The 18,299-nt window shown below is 36.7% G+C and overlaps 1 protein-coding gene across 2 annotated transcripts; it reads right to left on the bottom strand.

Annotated features, from left to right (window-relative positions):
* Positions 1-1,156: 1,156 nt before the first annotated feature.
* Positions 1,157-17,716, bottom strand: bag5 (BCL2 associated athanogene 5). Of its 2 annotated transcripts, none has more exons than XM_052090453.1 (5): positions 17,618-17,716; positions 10,058-10,355; positions 8,496-8,924; positions 7,933-8,156; positions 1,157-3,920 (listed from the first exon to the last, which is right to left on the bottom strand). In XM_052090453.1, exons 1-5 carry the CDS (start codon positions 17,638-17,640, stop codon positions 3,395-3,397), a joined length of 1,500 nt encoding a protein of 499 aa, XP_051946413.1. In that variant the 5' UTR covers positions 17,641-17,716; the 3' UTR covers positions 1,157-3,394. The 2 variants fall into 2 exon arrangements, with proteins under 2 accessions (XP_051946413.1, XP_051946412.1); XM_052090452.1 differs by lacking the exon at positions 17,618-17,716 and adding an exon at positions 16,932-17,074.
* Between the last annotated feature and the right edge of the window lie 583 nt (positions 17,717-18,299).

The following is an 18,299-nucleotide window of genomic DNA, read 5'->3' as shown; positions in this document are numbered from 1 at the left end:
TATTTATTTTGTTTTATAACTTTAATCTTAAACGATTAAATCTTAAAGATAAATGCCAATTTCTTTGATAATTTGTTGTACAGTGCAGATGCATTCATACATTTTTAAGCATGGCTAAAGTGTCCAATACTTTGTGGTCACTGATATTGTTGGCAGTGGTGTATAGCAATCACCTGTCAGAACGCAGACTCTGTGATACATGTTTAAACAGAGCAACAGGATACTCTTGCGGTTTTTAACCAAGTAAGTTAGTCCAGAGAACAGTCTCTGTGGGTTTTAACAGACTTTTCTAGGAGAACAGTGTTGGGGAGTGCAGAAAGAGAGACGAGGAAAGGCAGAAGCTACGTTCACAACACAAGCAAGAGAACCCAATTCTGACTTTCTGGTCAAATCAGATGTTTTGTGAAGTTCTCCACATAAATGTGGTACCCATGGACACTTCTGAATAGGTGACACCCCTAAACTGGCCTGCATGCATAAAACAACCTGCACTGACATCATAACTTCATCAACAAATTTCATAATATCACGTAATTTGATATGTTTTGTTATGATATAAAATTAAAAGGGATAGTTTACCCAAAATTAAAATTCTCTCATAATTTACTCTTTACACTCCCTCGTGCCATCCCAGATGTGCATGAGTTTCTTTCATCTGCTGAACTCAAATAAAGATTTTTAGAAGAATATTTCAGCGTTGTAGGTTCATACCATGCAAGTGAATGGGGCCAAAATTTTGACACTCCAAAAATCACATAAGTCAGCATAAAATTGGTCCATTAGACTTCAGTGGTTAAATCCATATCTTCAGAAGTGATATGATAGGAGTGGGTGAGAATATTTAATACTTCTAAATATATTTATTTAATATTAAAACACTGGAATCTTAAGGATTACATTTATGATGCCTTTATGGGATTTCTAGAGTGTCAAAATTTTGGCACCCATTCTTTTATGGAGCTACAGAGCTGAGATATTCTTCTAAAAATCTTCATTTGTGTTCTGCAGAAGAAAGTAAGTCGTACACATCTGGGATGGCATGAGGGTGAGTAAATTATTAGAGAATTTTCATTTTTGGGTGAACTATCCCTTTAAAACAACTTTGTACTTTCATTCTTAAATCTAAATCTAAAAATGTTAAATCTAAATGGTCCAGGTTCAATGCAACTTAAGTTCAATTGATGTTGATTACCACCAGAAAAGAAATATTGACACCATTTACAAAAAACAAAACAAAAAGCATTTACAATGGAAGTGAATGTGGCCAGTAAATTAACTTTAAAATACACATTGTTTCAAAAGTACTGCCACAAAAGCAATAATTATACATCTTAACATGATTTTAGTGTTTTACAGGAATTTAAGAGCGTTACGGCATTTTCCAGATTACAGTGTTCACTGGCATTACGTCATCATGTCTACAAAGTTGCAATATCGGATATAACTTAACTGATAAGGTTGGTAAGTGGTTTTATCACACTAAAATAATGTTGACATAATATTTAATACTTTTAAAACAGTGTGTATTTGAGCATTTATGGGCTGGCCCATTTCCTTCCATTGTGTCTTACTGTAACCTATATTTTAAATAAATGAAGTAAGAGTTGATTCCTTGAAAATTTTAATTTGTATTTTCACTTTCTTTTATTACTAGTGAGACTAATAAATACTGGCTGATATTTTGAGCATTTTCAGATTACCAGTATTGGCCATATTCATGCCAGCTTGACCAAATAACAAAAGTGTCAGTTCCAAATTCTAGCAACATCCATACACCCCATATTGGTTGATCACTAATTGTTACAGTTAAAAGCAAGTGCCACATCATTCAATTAATATTGTATATTTTCATTACTTTCTGTGTAATACTGCATATAGTGCAATTCATACATTTTTAATTATGATTCAAGCATAAATCAAATGTGCAAATATAATGAATGTCGAGTTATATTTATGAAAACATGGAGGGAAAAAAGGCCTGAATTATGACCTGACTGATCATGGTGAAGTCATATTGCAAATAAAGATACACATCCAATTTATTTCCCCATATGAAAGTGACCCAATCACAATTGAAAATGTCAGGTTCAGTATGACTATTGATGTTCTTACAGTCATCCAAAACACAGATCTGTGTCACATGTGAGGGATAAAATCAGATTTGGTTCACATTCAACTGTGAACATAGCCAGAGTTTTGAGTGCTTGTTTGATAGCTTGCTGTCTTTCTATACTGCTCCAATGAAAATGTCCTAGAATGCCCCTGTCCACTTTGAACCCTCTCAAGACCAAATTAGCCACACACATTCAATCTCTGCTATTCCCTGGTGGCTTTCAGAGACACTCTTTCCCCAAGAGCAAAAACAAATAATGAAGACAAAAAAAAAAACAAACACGTGAATTAGTTTCTATTTTTTTGTCCTCTATATCATTACCGAGAGGAAACATCTTAATGTCTCACTACAGTTTTGGCCCCCTCCCTTATAAATCTGACAAAACTGGAAAATAGGGTTAGTAAATTGATTGATATTTCCAGCTATATAGTTAATCAGCTTTTCTATCTCCCATTTCTTTTCTCTCATATGAAAAAGACATCCTTTAAGTTGAATTCAATGTTTATTTCGATGTCAACTGGAAAACTTATATATTCATATATATATATATATATATATAAAGTATATGCAGGAACTTTGAAAATATTGTGGTTCCCACAACTAGGGTCAGCTGTTGTTTACATTTGGCTCATAACTGTACTAGGAGGAGCCCAGGCTCTGAAAGCGCCATTAAGAGAAGAAATTAAACCTATAAACCCTAAGCTAGGACCTCATTTTCCATTATGGGTGATTACCGGCAATTGAATGTTTGAACCTGTTTTGTCCATAACAGAAGCAAATATGCTCCTTAATGGCTCTAACTGGACAGGAATAAAGAGCTGATGTGTCCACGCAGCAAAAAAAAAGAAGACTGAAATTCACAACAATGTCCTCCACACAGGCATGTGGTACAGCAGGAAGAAAAGTATGGCAGCAAAACAGGGTTTAGCACCACATCACACCAATCAATAGCAGATTCAACTGAAAAGATCATGGAATTAATATTGTCATGAAAACAATGCATTGTGTGCAGTAGAAACTGGGTTTCCTTCTGCCAGAAGAAAGGCTGTTTTCAGATACCTGCAAAGGACCAACAAATACACCAGCCGCAGTGAATCACGAGTAACAGTCTTGCTAAAACACCAAGTCTTTTATATACAAATTAATACAAATTTTGCCCATGGCCTACATCCCCGGATCTGCTATATCGTGAAATGATAGGTCATACACAAGGCAAAAAAACACTTTCTTGCTGCTCTTTATTCAGGAAATTCTCTCCAATTCTGCAGTATTTTCTGTCTCTCAGTACTCCCATTCATCTGTCTTCATATCCAGGTAACTAAGGATATTCTGGGCATGTTTAACAGCTTGCTTCCGGGCAACTTTTGTCCCCTGGTCGCCCTGAGGGTCCACAGCATCAAGAGCCAGAAGTTGTTTGGTCAGTAGCTCTTCCAGTAACATGTAACTCTTGTCAGCTCTCTTTCCATCAAAGCCCAACACCTGACCATGCAGGTCACACAGGCTGGCTAAAACACGCCACACGGCAGCATGCGATGGGGGCTCATCTGGTCCCGGGTTACGACGCCCGAGGGCTTCCCACAGTTCTAGGTAGGTGATGAGGGCCTGAACTTCCAATACAGCCCTGCGGCGTGCCTCCCGAATGCAGGGGTTACGGCCCGTATCCACTTGATCCAGGTGAGTGAGGAGACCTTGTAGCTCTGTCCCCTGTCCTGCACCACCATGCCGAAGGATCTCCTCCCGCAGCACTGAGACACGCCCCCTAATTGCCTCAATTTCACGAATTGAGTCATTCTGCGCTAGATCATACCTGTAGGTATAATAAATTTAGTTTACACATAGATGGGGGAAATATAAGAAAAAAAGTAAAAGAACTCAAATTCCCCTACAATGGACTCAACCCATGGTCAATTCCGCGTTTTGTTTGACGGGGCGCACTTACATCCAGCGCAGCACCAGAAACCATTTCTTTCTACGCTGTCAAGACAACTCAGGGAAAAAATACTTTCACATGACAGTGGACAATGTCCATTGGACATTGAGACATGGAGCTGTTGCTCCATCCAGTAAAAAGAAGAAAGGGTTTAACAATGGTGTATTTTAAGTTATATTGACCACAGTGATATTCCCAAGCTATGCCAGCACTGGCTCAGCAAGGTCCCTGTTTCAGACTGTATTACTCATGCGATTATTCTAATTAATTTTGCTAGATAAAGTATATCCCTGTGATATTATACATTAATATAATATGACAATTGATGATCCTCCAGCTTCACAGCAAATGCTGGAGTGTACGATCATATATTTCTTAACATAGTGACTCTTACTTTAACCATACAATTTGTCTAACAGTGGTCAATATTAGTTTATTTTATTGTATTTATGCAGTATAATTTCCATTATTATAATAATGGAAGTGAACTTTTTATTTAAAAAAAAAATAAATAAATAAAAAAGCAAAAAACAAAAGGGAGTTAACAATGACACAATAATTTGACTCAATAAATAGATTAAATAAGGTTACATTTGTGAGCATTAGTTAATACATTAGGTATCATATATTTTTACTGCATTTTTAATCATTGTTAATGTTAATATTTCATATTTATTTAAATCTATTAGTACATGTTCAATTAACATGAACTAAGATTAATAAATGCTGTAATAGTATTGTTCATTGTTAGTTCATGTTAACTAATGTTGCTGACTAATGTTAACAAATGTAACCTCATTGTAAATAGTTACCAATTATGCTATTGTATCACTGTTATTTATGAATATTGTGGTGTGATATTACAGATGATATGAATAAAAACAAATGAATTAATCCACAACTGTAAGTTTTTTTTCTCTCTCTCAGAAGAACATGGTGCTTTACTCATGTGTAATCTCACATTTTTAAATTAAATTAAAAATCAGTACTGTGTGTAGTGTTCTCAGCGATGTTTCGTCGCCTTGCGGATGGCGCTAAAACCTCAGATGAGCAACGGACTGTCCCTAACATCATCTTCTGGTGATTGTTTGTGCTCTCTTTGACATTAATCACTTGTGTTGTTGTATTTCTTACTTGTAAATCACTGTACATTCGCTGTATGTAATTTAATGTACTTTGCCCACAGAGGAAGCCTTACACAACGGGACAGCAGTGCTCGGCCGTTCTGAAAGCTTAAATCAAAGGTATTTACACATTTGGAGCTCATTAGTGAGAATTTTTTTTTACTTTTACTAAATAAAATCACATTTGTTGTGATCAATCGCTTTATTTTAGAATGAAGAATGTTTGCTACAACTCTCGACACTTTTGCATTGGGTGAATACGATACCGGAATCTTGTTATTGCCTTGAAATTTGACTGGAAATACGTATGCCAATCCGTTACCTGGGTCCAAGGAGCCCGATCCAAATCCGATACTGTGTGCTCAAAAAATTACATAAAAAAAAAAACCATACAAATCACAATAAAAGTGGTCCACGTGGCATGGCATTTTATTCAAAGTCTCATGAATACTGTATGAAAAACATACGAAAGACTGAGGAGCATTTCACCAGATTTTGAAAGAAAATGTAATTCAAATACCATGAACTAGCCTTCAAACTCAAGTCTTCCTGGAGTGTTTCGACTGCCAAAATAAAAGCCAGAGGGTTTTAAATTTAAGAAAGACTGAAATATATTATTTTTGTAAAAATATTCTAATAATTAGTAAATAAAAATAATAATTAATTTGAATGGGTTCCAAAAAATTACTGTGATTGAAAAGTGGACTGATATCCTTTTACAAGAAAAAAAAGATCTGAAACCATGAAGACCCAGTCCAGATACAATCTAAAAGAAAAATTTGTAAAGAGAACTGGCTTTTTTTCTACTGAAGACTTTTACTGGAATTACTGCATTATCCAGTAGATAACAATAACGTTTTTCTAAAAGTTGACTACACAATTTTTTTTTATAGTTTTTTTTTTTAAAATACATTATATAAAGATGATGTGTAGTTAGAGGTTTGCTTCTTTACATGCAAAAGAGTATTTCAAATTACTTCCACACAGTGAAGTATAGATGCTCTAAACTGATTAAGTAACATACAACACTGATATCGGATTGTGATCGCTGTTGGTAGATACAGAGAGCGCAGATACTGGAATAGGATTGGGAGAGAAAAAATGGTATTGGTGCATCCCTATATACCATACCCAACACTGTAAAATTAACAGCTACCTCCTTTTTACTAGAGTTCATAAAAGGAATAGTTCACCCAAAACTAAATTATGGTCTTTTAGTCACCTTTATGTTGCTCCAAATCGTTATGTTGTCATTTTTTCCATGGAACACAAAGGGAGATTGTTTTTAAGATTTTCAAGCGAGAAACCGCTTTGTTTTGCTTCAGCTGGACCTTCAGCAATATTAACAACATAAAACACAACACAGCTGCACAAAAACCACAAAACAGACTTACAAAACATGTCTGAAGAGTTTAAAGTCGAAAAGGACATGCAATTCTATGCCCAGCCTTATTAGTTTGATCCAGAGTACTCTGAAATCAACAGAGAGATGGAAGAGTTGTCCTAACCGGATGCCAAATGACACGCGATAAAAGGTATCTTTTCTATGTCAATCAGAGTTTTTGTCCTAACAGTGACAAGCGACGGTACGCTTGGCTTCTATTTGTAGGGTCGCATTGTGAAGCCCCATCTGCTATGAACTGGCACCGATCCAAAATCTTTCTCATAACAGTTTATTCAAGCCAACATCTGACTATTCGACTAAAAACATCTTGATTTTGGCCGAGGGTGAAACACTTGCTGACTGTTCTGCTGTGTTTTCACTCTCTTCACTCAGAGGTCTGTCACAAATACACATTGGTTCAGAATAGAGAAGACATACAGTGCCCTCAGCCTTTGTAACCTGTTCTTCCATTTTGGATATCTCACTTTCAGCTAAACATCCAACACACTGTGGTCTCCAGTACTTTCTGTCTGACTGTAGCTTCTGACTGTGTTTGTCTGGCTGCATCAGCCCTGTTTCATTTTCGATCACTCCGGTTCAAACAAATAAGGCTGGGCATAGAAATGTATCTCCTCATCAACTTTAAACTCTTCAGATATGTTTAATAGGTTCTGTACTCTGGTTTGTGTGCAGCTGTGTTATGTTCTGTTGTTTTAATCGCTGTGGCGGACCCGTTTTTAGATAAACAGAAGTTTTTCTTGCACGCCTCATCTCACGAGCGGGGGGCAGTGTAACTGTTGCTCTTGTACAGTCTCATGAACGTGCACAGGACAGCAACGATCGGTAAGCATTTTCACTAAATAATACAATAGATTTCAGTTTGTTTCTCACCAAACCTGATCATATGCCTTCAGAACAAGGCATGAGATGCATACAATAATTTATTAGACTTTTGAATTATTACTTTTGCACCCTTCTTAAAACTTGAATAGGTGGTCACCATAAACTGCCATTGTATGACATCACTGAGCTGATCCGTTTCTCACACATCTACAAAGCTATACTTTGTGAGGAAGGATTTGTCCTTTTTGGAGTTTAACAGATGTGGTGAACTGTTGCATGGAAGAGTTGCATGAAGGTTTGCTTGAAAAGAAAAATCTTTTGCATTCCACAGAAAAAAAACAATAGCAAATGGGTTTGAAAATAAATGGGGACGAGTAAATAAAGACATAATTTAAATTTTTGGATGAGCTCTTCTTTTAAAACTTAGCATAAAGCTTAACATAAGAATGACTTTGTTGACTGGTTCTAACAATTACAAAACATAATTTCAATGGGGTAATATGTTTTAGTTTGTGATCATATATGTATTTAGTGTTACCTCCGTGTGTCCTCTCCCTCTCCCTCCAGGTCTAGATGTTTCAGAAGGCCATTGATCTCCTCCACAACTTGTTTTCTGTAATTCCTGACAGCAGCGTTACTAGACACATCCAGAGCATCCAGTTCCACCAGGAGCTCTGTAAGGATTCGTGCAAGGTGGGTACAGCTGTCACGTCCACTGAGACCCATCAGCAGAGCCACTTCCTGGCACCGGGCACTACTCACCTACATGAGATTCATTCATTTAAGCTTTTCTTTATCAAGATTTATGCCAAACACTGTCATAAATCAGTTTTAACAATTACTTTCTCTGACCCTTAGAATGATATAGACTTAAAGAAATGTCTCTTTCACATGTAAATATAATGCTGAAATTCCCTGCATAAACTGTTCTGATCAGAGTGAAATGATCAGCGACCTTGTTTAAATTAAACTTCAGTTGTGAGCAATACATTTTCCAGTATGTTTTCAAAGAATAACACTTTAATCTCAAAAGATCATGGAAACCTTGATTCCCCATATTACCCCTTTAAAGATGAATATTTTTTCTGCAATATTACTCACCTGCGCCATGACTTGGTTGATACGCTGCACGGCCTCATGTGTGTCATTGGACAGCGGCAGTGCCAGAGTATGAGTACGTACACGACCCTCTAGTAATTCTTGTACAGCACAGATCCGGGTCAGTGCCTTGTAACGGGCCTTCCGGAGCGGTATGCTCCCACCTGTCTTCACTTGAGCCAGCTTCATGGCCACATCCTGCACAGCCTCTACCAGCTCCTCACTGATCTCAAACGCATCTAGAGCCTGGCCCTGCCGGAAGGGCAACACAACTCCCTCGTTAAGCAACCTCTGTGCCTTCTGGGTCAGCTCCTCAATAGCCAGCCGTGATGGATGCGTAGCGTTGCCTTCCAAGTACCGAAGCAAACCCTCCACCTCTCCTGCTGCACGCTTCCGAGGCTGCTGGAGCTCCGGCCGGCCCTCTGTCTCCACCTGGATCAGGAAACAAAACGTATTATCTTACCTAAGGTAGTATTACGATAATGTGACCTAATATACCCATAACATTCCAATGCTTTACTATTCAAGTTATTTCATGCAAACACACATTAAATCTGAAGTGTGTAATTTCTGCGGCACTAGCGCCACCAAACAGAGTTGCAAAATAAACTCTCTCCAACTGCCATTGATCAAACAAACAGCCCCACCCCAAATTCAAAAAAGAACCACACTTTAGCATTAAATAGGTACAGACTTTATCAAAGTTGAAAACATACTGTGGTATTTTTATATGCAAATTTCGAATGGAAATTTTGTTTGAATGAGATACGTTTAAAAAGCAATTTTGTAGCAATAACTGTGACAGCACATTAGTTGACTATTAAGTTGATATGCTGCTATGACATTTACACAAAAATTTAACAATTTATTGAGTCTTTTATCATATTGGGGTTGCCACTTTTTAATGAAAGCAATCAGCCAGACAAGGCTGTGCATTTCAGTGATTTTAGGTTAACTCCACTTCTTGTTGTTCCTAAGAACTCCCCTTCACTTTGGTAAAATAAGTGAAATGCATGGCTTCTTACAGCTAATTGCTTGAATAACTTTTCTCTGTTTTCATCAACTGAACTGAATCTTCGGAAATAACATAATTCATAACACAATTAGATGTGTCCATCAAAATAACAGCATGCCTGTTCAGTCACACACACAGCCACACAATAAAAAGTCCCATGTAAACATAGAACTCAATCACATTGCCAAACATTGGTTGAATCTGACGTGTAATGTCTAAAGATATCTGAACAACATTTCTGAAAAGGGGCTGTGTTAGCATCAGTAGGGCTGTGTCAATACAATCAGATTACGATATATCCAGGGTGCAATTTGTTGAAACCGAACATCATCATTGAAATGTTAAAGGTGCAGTATGTAAGTTTCAGAAACCTTTGATATTATTGACACTTGTGGCCGTTAACTGAACTGCAGGCAGCTCCCTGCTGCTCATGCACACACTCCATAAGGACGCGAGTGAGCAAGAATCGACCAACAAAATGACGTAATGTAACAAAGACACTGAACGTGATACAGTGTTAACAGTGTAACCCTGTAACAGTGTTTCTGACCTTATCGACCTCCAGTAGTAGTCTGGTTAGCTCTCGCTCCAGTCGTTTGTATTCTCTGTCATTCTGTAGGCCACTGAAAGAGCACACCTGGGGACCCAGACTGGAAATCTCCTTCTGCACTTCATCCAGCCGTCTCAAGGCAGGGTGCTGGCCAGGGTAAGGTCCCTGGGGCCCTCCATAACTTGGGAAGGGCCCTGGATATGGTCCTGGAAAAGCTCCTGGCATCTGTTGGGTCTGTGGCTGCTGATTGCCATGATCCATTGTCCTCTTCCCACCATCAAATGGTTTCCCAAACAGGCTGACAGAAAGAGTGAAAAAGTGAGAACTATTTGACGCGATATGGAATAAAAATAAAAGCAGTTTATAAGTTCAAGCCGTGGAAAATAAAAATGACTCATACTAAGAAGAAGCACTAGTAGTAAAGTAAGATTTTACATTAACTAGATAAGTAAAGTTTGTCAGAATAAACTTTGATGCTGATATGAAAGTAAACAAACAAACAAAATAACAAAATAATACTCTTGAACTTTGAAGGTAGTTACTCCATACTTACAGTACATACAGACAGACAGAATAAACATGCTTTTGGTCCATCTGCCCACTTTTTAATTGTTGCGCTACGTCTCGCTGCTTTTTCAGAGTCTCGCACATTAAAACCCTTGTGTGTGTTTATATTCTAACAACTGTTTGACAGTTGGATTTTGAAATAATGAACAATCATGAACTTTTACAATACTTTTTAGAATTCTTGTTTGTCCATTAAGGAAAATTTGCAAGGCTGATCAGTGAGAAAAAATGAAGTGTACCAAGTCAGAACCACCTGAAGCACTGTGCCAAGTTTCTTCAATGTAGTTTTACAATTTTAAAAGCTTTAGGATAAATTACAGTTAGACATTTTCAATGGGATTTCTGATCATCTGCTGTGGATAAACTGTAAGACTGATCATTTAGAAAAGTAACAGCACAATAATCAAGGACTGTGGCGACTTTGGTGGATATACTGCAGCATGAAAGTTCAGAGTCAGAAAGAAATTATAGAATAACACTGTATTGGCTTTGCAAAGCCAACATACATGTAATAGCAACAGAAGTGATGTGACAAACAAAAAATAAGAACAGAAAAATTATATGATCCACATTTCTAACTCTCAGTACTTTGTATGTTTGCTGAATGTGGCAAGATTAAAAAAAACTGTTGAGTCTGCGAGGAATGCAGGAAAGAGGATTTGTACTGGATGCAAGTGAGCAAAGGCTACACTGTATGTGTTACACAGCTGCAATGACTAAGACTGACTACGCCAAACGTTTCCAACTACACCCATCATGAAAAGAACAATAACCAAACATGACACAGAGTGCCACCACAGGATCGAAAACTCTCACAACGAATGACAAACAAACTCAGGGTGACAAGCCCTTAATAAAAGAAGTAGAAATTAACAACAATCTTTCAAGTATTTCAATGACAATTCATTCCTGATGTTACTGAAATTCAGAAGTAATTCATTCATTACTCATTTACAGTAATTTACTTTTGGTAGCAGAGCCATTGCAGCAGGGACATGCTTCTGTCTGACTGATTTTGACTGCATCCCAAAAACGACTTACGTCATTTCCTAGCAAGTTATGTCATGACGCAAGGCTGACGTTTGAGAGCAAACAGTTCCACACATTAAATTAACCATTAACAATAACATTGTTAAAGTAGTCCTACACATCGCCATAAAAAGTGGCACAATCTGACTAGCAGATGATATATACTGTAAGTCAAAGTGTAGACCAACAGGACTTAAATGCCCTGCAGAGGGGATGTCCAGTGGGAAATAAAGTGTCCTTACGAGCAAACTCACTTCACTGAACACAGCCCAATCACCGCTACCTTACCTCTGCAGATTAAAGTCCTTAGAAAATGTTTTATTGGCAGCCAACTGCTGCTGCTGCTGCTATTCCCCAGGGAAATGCCTGTGATGTCACAGATAGGTCATAGTCATGGTCCTTAAAGGGAGAGTGCCCATTTGCACACTCGCTTGATGTAAAGCATTTCTCAACATGGTGTCAGGGAAAGCAATTGATAGCTAAGATTTCAAGTCAAGTGTAGCATATGAGATCGTTATTTAAAAAATAACAACATTCCAGTATCTTCAATGATCAGGGTTAAAAAACAACAAAGATATTTTCTGGGTTTAGTACAAGTTAAGCACAATTGACAGCATTTGAGCCATAATATTGATTACATTTCAAAACATCTTGGTTTGAGTGAAGCACTTACAATGGAAGTGAATGAGGGCCAATTTTTTTTATGTTAAAACACTCAGTTTCTGAAGTAACGCCATATGACATAAAGAATATGCGTGTAAACATGATTTTATTGTGATTTAATTGCTTACTAACCTTTTTTGTGTAAACTTACAGCCAATTTTACAGCTTCATTGCCATGACGATGTAATGTCAACAAACCCTAAATGACACAACACTGACAACAAATCCTGTTGTTTTACAACAAAACAAAAAACTAGCAAATGTGGTTGCCAGAATAATTATGTAAAAAATACAATAAAAATGAACAACCTGTAAATTTTACAGTTTAAACATTTACATGACCACGCTGTCACTGTAAAAAAAAAAAAAAATTATTCTGTTACATTTACAGCAAAGAAATTTCATAAACTTGATATTAGCCTTCTGAAACTTTATAATGTATTGTTAATTACTGTAGTAATTACAAAAAAGCACTAAATAAAAAGATGAAACATAACTATTCTCATCAAATATAATGAAATTAAAGGGAATTCTGGGAATGCCCGATTACGTTTTATTTACTGTAATTTTAACAATAATTTACTGTAAAAAGTACATGTACTCTCTTTTTAAACAATGTAAATTTAACTATAAATGTGTTACTTTTCACATTTAATTTTTTAAATATTTGATTGTAAAAACTACTATATTGTCTTTTAAAACATATTAAAAAAATTACTGTATATTGTACAGTTAATATTCGTTAATCAATTAACATTTTATTTCTGCAGCATTTTTACAGTATTTTACTGTTAAAATTACTGACATTTTTTAAAGTGAATTTAAACAACTTTACAGCTCAAATAATACATGAGTTTTAAACCCTCCAGAAATTGTCCCCATTCACTTCAATTGTAAGTGCCTCAACCTCGATTTTTGGCGGGACAAGTCTAAATACATTTTTGTGGTAATCAACACAATGCCACAAATCCTGTCGATTGAGCTTACCTTGCACTGAACCCAGAGTAATCCTTTAAGATTGCCACAGATGATGTCATTTACCACAGAACATAATTTTGACCGATCAACTTTACATGACACAAGTGCATGAAAATAATGCGTTGCATAGCCATAGGTTCATCCACAAAGAAAAGAAGTCCCACCTCAACGGATCGTTGAGTGAAAATTTCATATAGGCCCTAATTGTATAAAAAAAGTATAACATTTATGCTTTGATAGTTGATCCCTTAGAATGAACAGCCAGACCTTCATGAGGAAGATTATTAATGACAGTGTCAATTAAATGATTATAGCAGCCAATTAAATATTTGAACAGCTTCGACTTTTAATTTACTTTAAAGATTTTATTTACTTTGACTTTTCCAAGACTGGCAAACACAAATCTAAAAAGCCTTAAAGGAACAGTTCACCAACAAATGATTTTTTTTTTCCATCATTTACTCACTCATGCGATCCCAGATGTGTTTGACTTTCTTCTGCTGAACACAAACAAAGATTTTTAGAAGAATATTTCAGATCTGTGGGTCCATACAATGCAAATGAATGATGGCCAGAACTTTGAAGCTCCAAAAATGACACAAGGCAGCATAGAGGAAATCCATATGACTCCAGTCTTCACAAGAAATATGATAGGTGTGGGAGAGAAATCTATATGTATTACTTATTTACTTTATATTCATTACTTTTTAAAACTATTGATCTTCTGCAGGTTAAGGCATCCAGGATAAGCACGTTCACACAATTTTTTTTCTTCTTCAGTATTTAATTTTTATTAATTTTTAAAGAAACAGATCCAAATTTGTTCCTATTCCTCTGTTGTAAACAACAATGTGCATTCGTATTGCTTTTTGCATGCATAATTTCTTGTATGAACATACCAACACTCAAACTTGAAGTGAAATACCACATGAACTCGACCCTCTTGTGGATGCACATAGGAGATCTGTACGGAAGTGAAGATTAATAGTTAAGAAAGTTTTAAATATTGATCTGTCACTCACTTATGGATTACTTTTATGCTGCCTTTATGTGCTTTTTGATGCTTAAAAGTTCTGGTCACCATTCAATTCCACTTTATGGACCCACAGAGCTGAAATATTCTTCTAAAAATTGTTGTTTGTGTTCTGCAGAAGAAAGAAAGTCATACACATCTGCGATGGTATGAGGGTGAGTAAATTATGAGAGAATTTTCATTTTTGGGTGAAATATCCCTTTAATATTTCCAGGTTTTTTATGATTGTGGGAACCCTGTATAAGCAAACTGTTATCACCTTAAATATTCACTACACACCAAGAGTCCCTCAGCAAAATGCATCATCTGTTTGATCTAAAAAAGTCTAAGATATTGCTACATCATGTTTAACCTTAAAGATATTCCTTGAACATGGTGCTGAGAGTGAGAAACACACAGACATGTTTAAGATAACTTATGAATAGTTTATCTAGCTTGTTGAATTTCTGCTTCCCACAACTGAGCAATAGTACAACATTCAATTGGCATCATTCTGTGATTATAGGAGAGGGAGGAGGGCAGGGTCAGCTAAGGATGAGTCAGTACTATCTTCTGTCCAGATGTTCCACCTACTTTCCTTCTTCCTGCACAGAAACATCTCTGATTATAGGGTAGCAAGCACACATCGGCTCAGCACAAAAGCTTTGGATTATGATATTTGGGTGGGGCGAAGCAGACAAAATGCCATCCATGCCAAAGCTTATCAGTGGGTACTGCTAAATGAGTCACTGTTTCCTTCACAGTTCATGGAAATCTCCCACATCATGGTCAAAGATCAACAAGCACTTTTTTTGGTTTGGCTAGTTACTTACTTACTCAACCTCGTATCATTCTAAACCCATTAGCAGTTATTATTCCATGGAACACACTCTTTTTGAAGACTCTTCACACGGCTCTTCCATACAATGACAGTTCATTAATGACCATGAAAAAAAAAACTGCACCATAAAAGCACCACAAAAGGCAGTCCATATGATGTCAGCGCTATATTTTCAGTGTTTTCAAGCCTTAGAGGACATTCACACCCATGTTTGTGTGTCCATTCATGCATTTTCCTATGTAAACATGCACATTTTGGACGGCTTCAAGTCTCACTGTTTTTTGCTTTTGTTTTTTTAGATGCCATCAAGTTAAAAAGAACTCTTAAAACATGTTTCGAGACACCTGCTTTCTGCTCTATTTGTGGCGCGGTGTCTAGTACTTTTTAGTAGAAGGACCTACACAGTAAGAATGACCCCTTGCAATATTAGTGTGTACAGTATGAAAGGGATAGTTCACCAAAGATTATAATTTCTCTCATCATTTACTCACACTCATGCCATCCCAGATGTGTATGACTTTCTTTCTTCTGCAAAACACAAACAAAGATTTTTAGAAGAATATCTCAGCTTTGTAAGTGAATGTTGACCAAAACTGAAGAACACCAAAAAGTACAAATGCAGCAGAAAAGTATTACATATTGCCACCTACTGGGGAGGGATGATAAATTATCATTACAAAGGACTTAAATATTGATCTGTTTCTCACCAACATCTATCATATCACTTTTGAAGATATGGATTAAATCACTGGAGTCATATGGATTACTGTTATGCTGCCTTTATGTGCTTTTGGAGCTTCAAAGTTTTGGTCACCATTCACTTGCATTGTGAGGACCAACATACAAACATTCTTCAAAACATCCTTGTTTGTGTTCAGCAGAAGAAAGTCATGCACATCTAGAATGGCATTAGGGTGAGTAAATGATGAGCGAATTTTAATTTTTGGGTGAACTAGGCCTATGCCTTTAAGTTGCTATTTACAACATTATTCCCGTTCACTGAACCTTTTTTATTTTATTTATCAGTGTTAATTGGTTTCTGTTTCGTAATTGAATGAGTGCAAGCCAGTTTGAATGTGTTGGATGGAGAACAAGACTTGAGAGCTGCAGCGGAGAGAATGATTTTCAGTGAATTAAGACTTAAATTTTGGTCTGCTCCTCACACAAATCCACAAAAATGACTTTAGACCAAGAATATGTCATAAGTCATATGGATTACTTTCATGGTGTTTAGTCCTTTAAAGAACTTGACAGGCATTGTCACTAAGAACAGAAATTTTAGGATAAGAGCAACACAAAGGTTCTTCAAAATGTCACTATGTGTTCTACAGAAAGAACAATAGCATAAGGTTTCGAAATGACATGAGGGTGAGAAAAAAAATGACAGGCTTTTTCTTTCTGGGTGAACTATTCCTTTAAAACTTCATCATCAACATTATGGGGAGGGAGCTCAGATTCTGGAACTATCCACAGCAGCTTTGATGCTGATGTTACTGGCGGGATAAACTACAATTGTCTTCTGTTCATGGCAGCTGTATGCAATGCACGTCTCATTATCACCAACTGTGCCAACAGGAATAGTGCATTATATCTGTAAAGTATATTAACATATACTGTGCATACCTCACCAAAACAATTTCACTCCATCCCTGCATTTGCATGACTGAAACCACCACCGAAGGACATTTTTATTGCTTCTGAACACCTGCCAACCCTATCCGATGCGACGCGACGCGACCCAACCATGTCACACCACCTTCTGAGATGCGCAGGATGTGTCTCACCTTTTCAACGCGCTGAAAACGTTCGCGCACATGTCTCGCGAGCTCCGTTTCCATCAGCTTCGCTCCTGAAATACTCCGCGTGGTAACACTCCAGTAATTTCTGAGTCGTAGAGTTGCAGTGTCAGAGAGCAGCAGGAGCAGCATCACATCGTTGTGGACTGCATTCCTGCCCCTCCCCTCCTTCCTTTAAGGGCTCATATATTGGGGAGACCATTCCTCACACCGGGAGGGGGCTCTGCTACTGTCAAATCTTTAACTTGACCGTTTTCACGCGACCAACCTATAAAACAATCTCATACGCAACCAAATGTGCGTCTTATTTAAATAACACGGAAAGGACTGACCCACCTCCCTTTTAATTTTTTATGAAAACAATAACACGGGGAAGTCAAATTGTGAGCTCCCTTCTACAACACAAAGTGGTTTCATCTTTTATGCACAATAACGTCAACGGATCTGCTGTAAACGTAGTAGTTGAGTTTAAAACGACACAAATCGCTGGAAATAATCCGCTTGTATAGCTGGCCGCTATTGAGTCCCTTTAAAGCACACAAAGACAGTGCTGATAGCAGTAGCGAATCTCTTTAAGAGATCACAATAGTGCAAGTTGGTGTTATATAAACAAAGATATAAGCATGTACAGACATTACTCATTAAACAGGATTTTAACAGAGTGTCCATCCTACCTGCATAACCAGCGGGCAGCCATTGATTCGCCAGTGTTTACCGTTGAAACACAAGGCAATATTCCTTATCACTTACAACCACCCGGAGATGCATGTCGCATGACATGAACCTGCTGGCCAAACGTGGACGCATGTTGGGGTTACGAGGAATTTGAATTCATTCAAATAAAGAAGATTAAAACGTGTCATAAATAAATACACGGGCTTGTAACAACATAAAATCAACAAAAAAACTAAGAAAATATAAATATTAAAAGTAAATAGTTCACATAAATGTAGATATTAACAATAAACTGATACACTTCAGAAATCAAAGATACAAAATGTAACGAATCCTTCGTGAAAGATATAAGGTTTTATATTTTTCATATTGTGTTTATATATTTCTGTATGTATGCATTATTATAATTTCAAATTGCCATAATAAGACGTTGTTTGGAAACGCGTGGAATAGTTTGGTTGTCCAGTTTGATTAAAAACGGAAGTTGATTGCGAGTTTCAAAATCTTACATTTTAATTTAGCAAATAAAGAAAGAAAATACTCTTTAAAGAACATCATATATTAAACGTTTTATTTTTTTTAAAGAAAACAAATTCCTGATATATTATTATTTTTATTAGAATTATTTTTTATTAAAAGATAATCTGTGTGAGCGACTTTTACTTTAAAAACGTTTTCCGT

The sequence above is a fragment of the Xyrauchen texanus genome, chromosome 24 (genome assembly GCF_025860055.1).
Source record: "Xyrauchen texanus isolate HMW12.3.18 chromosome 24, RBS_HiC_50CHRs, whole genome shotgun sequence".
In the NCBI taxonomy this organism is placed as follows: domain Eukaryota; kingdom Metazoa; phylum Chordata; class Actinopteri; order Cypriniformes; family Catostomidae; genus Xyrauchen; species Xyrauchen texanus.
This window is presented reverse-complemented; position numbering and strand designations above follow the sequence as displayed.

Bases quoted from the DNA above. Each gene is read 5' to 3' on its own strand.
- bag5 (XM_052090452.1), bottom strand. From the start codon at position 16,963: ATGTGCGCGAACGTTTTCAGCGCGTTGAAAAG. The intron at 8,925-10,057 runs GTCAGAAACACT...TTCCTGATCCAG, and splicing joins TACTACTGGAGGTCGATAAG to GTGGAGACAGAGGGCCGGCC. The intron at 8,157-8,495 runs GTGAGTAATATT...AATCTCATGTAG, and splicing joins TCAACCAAGTCATGGCGCAG to GTGAGTAGTGCCCGGTGCCA.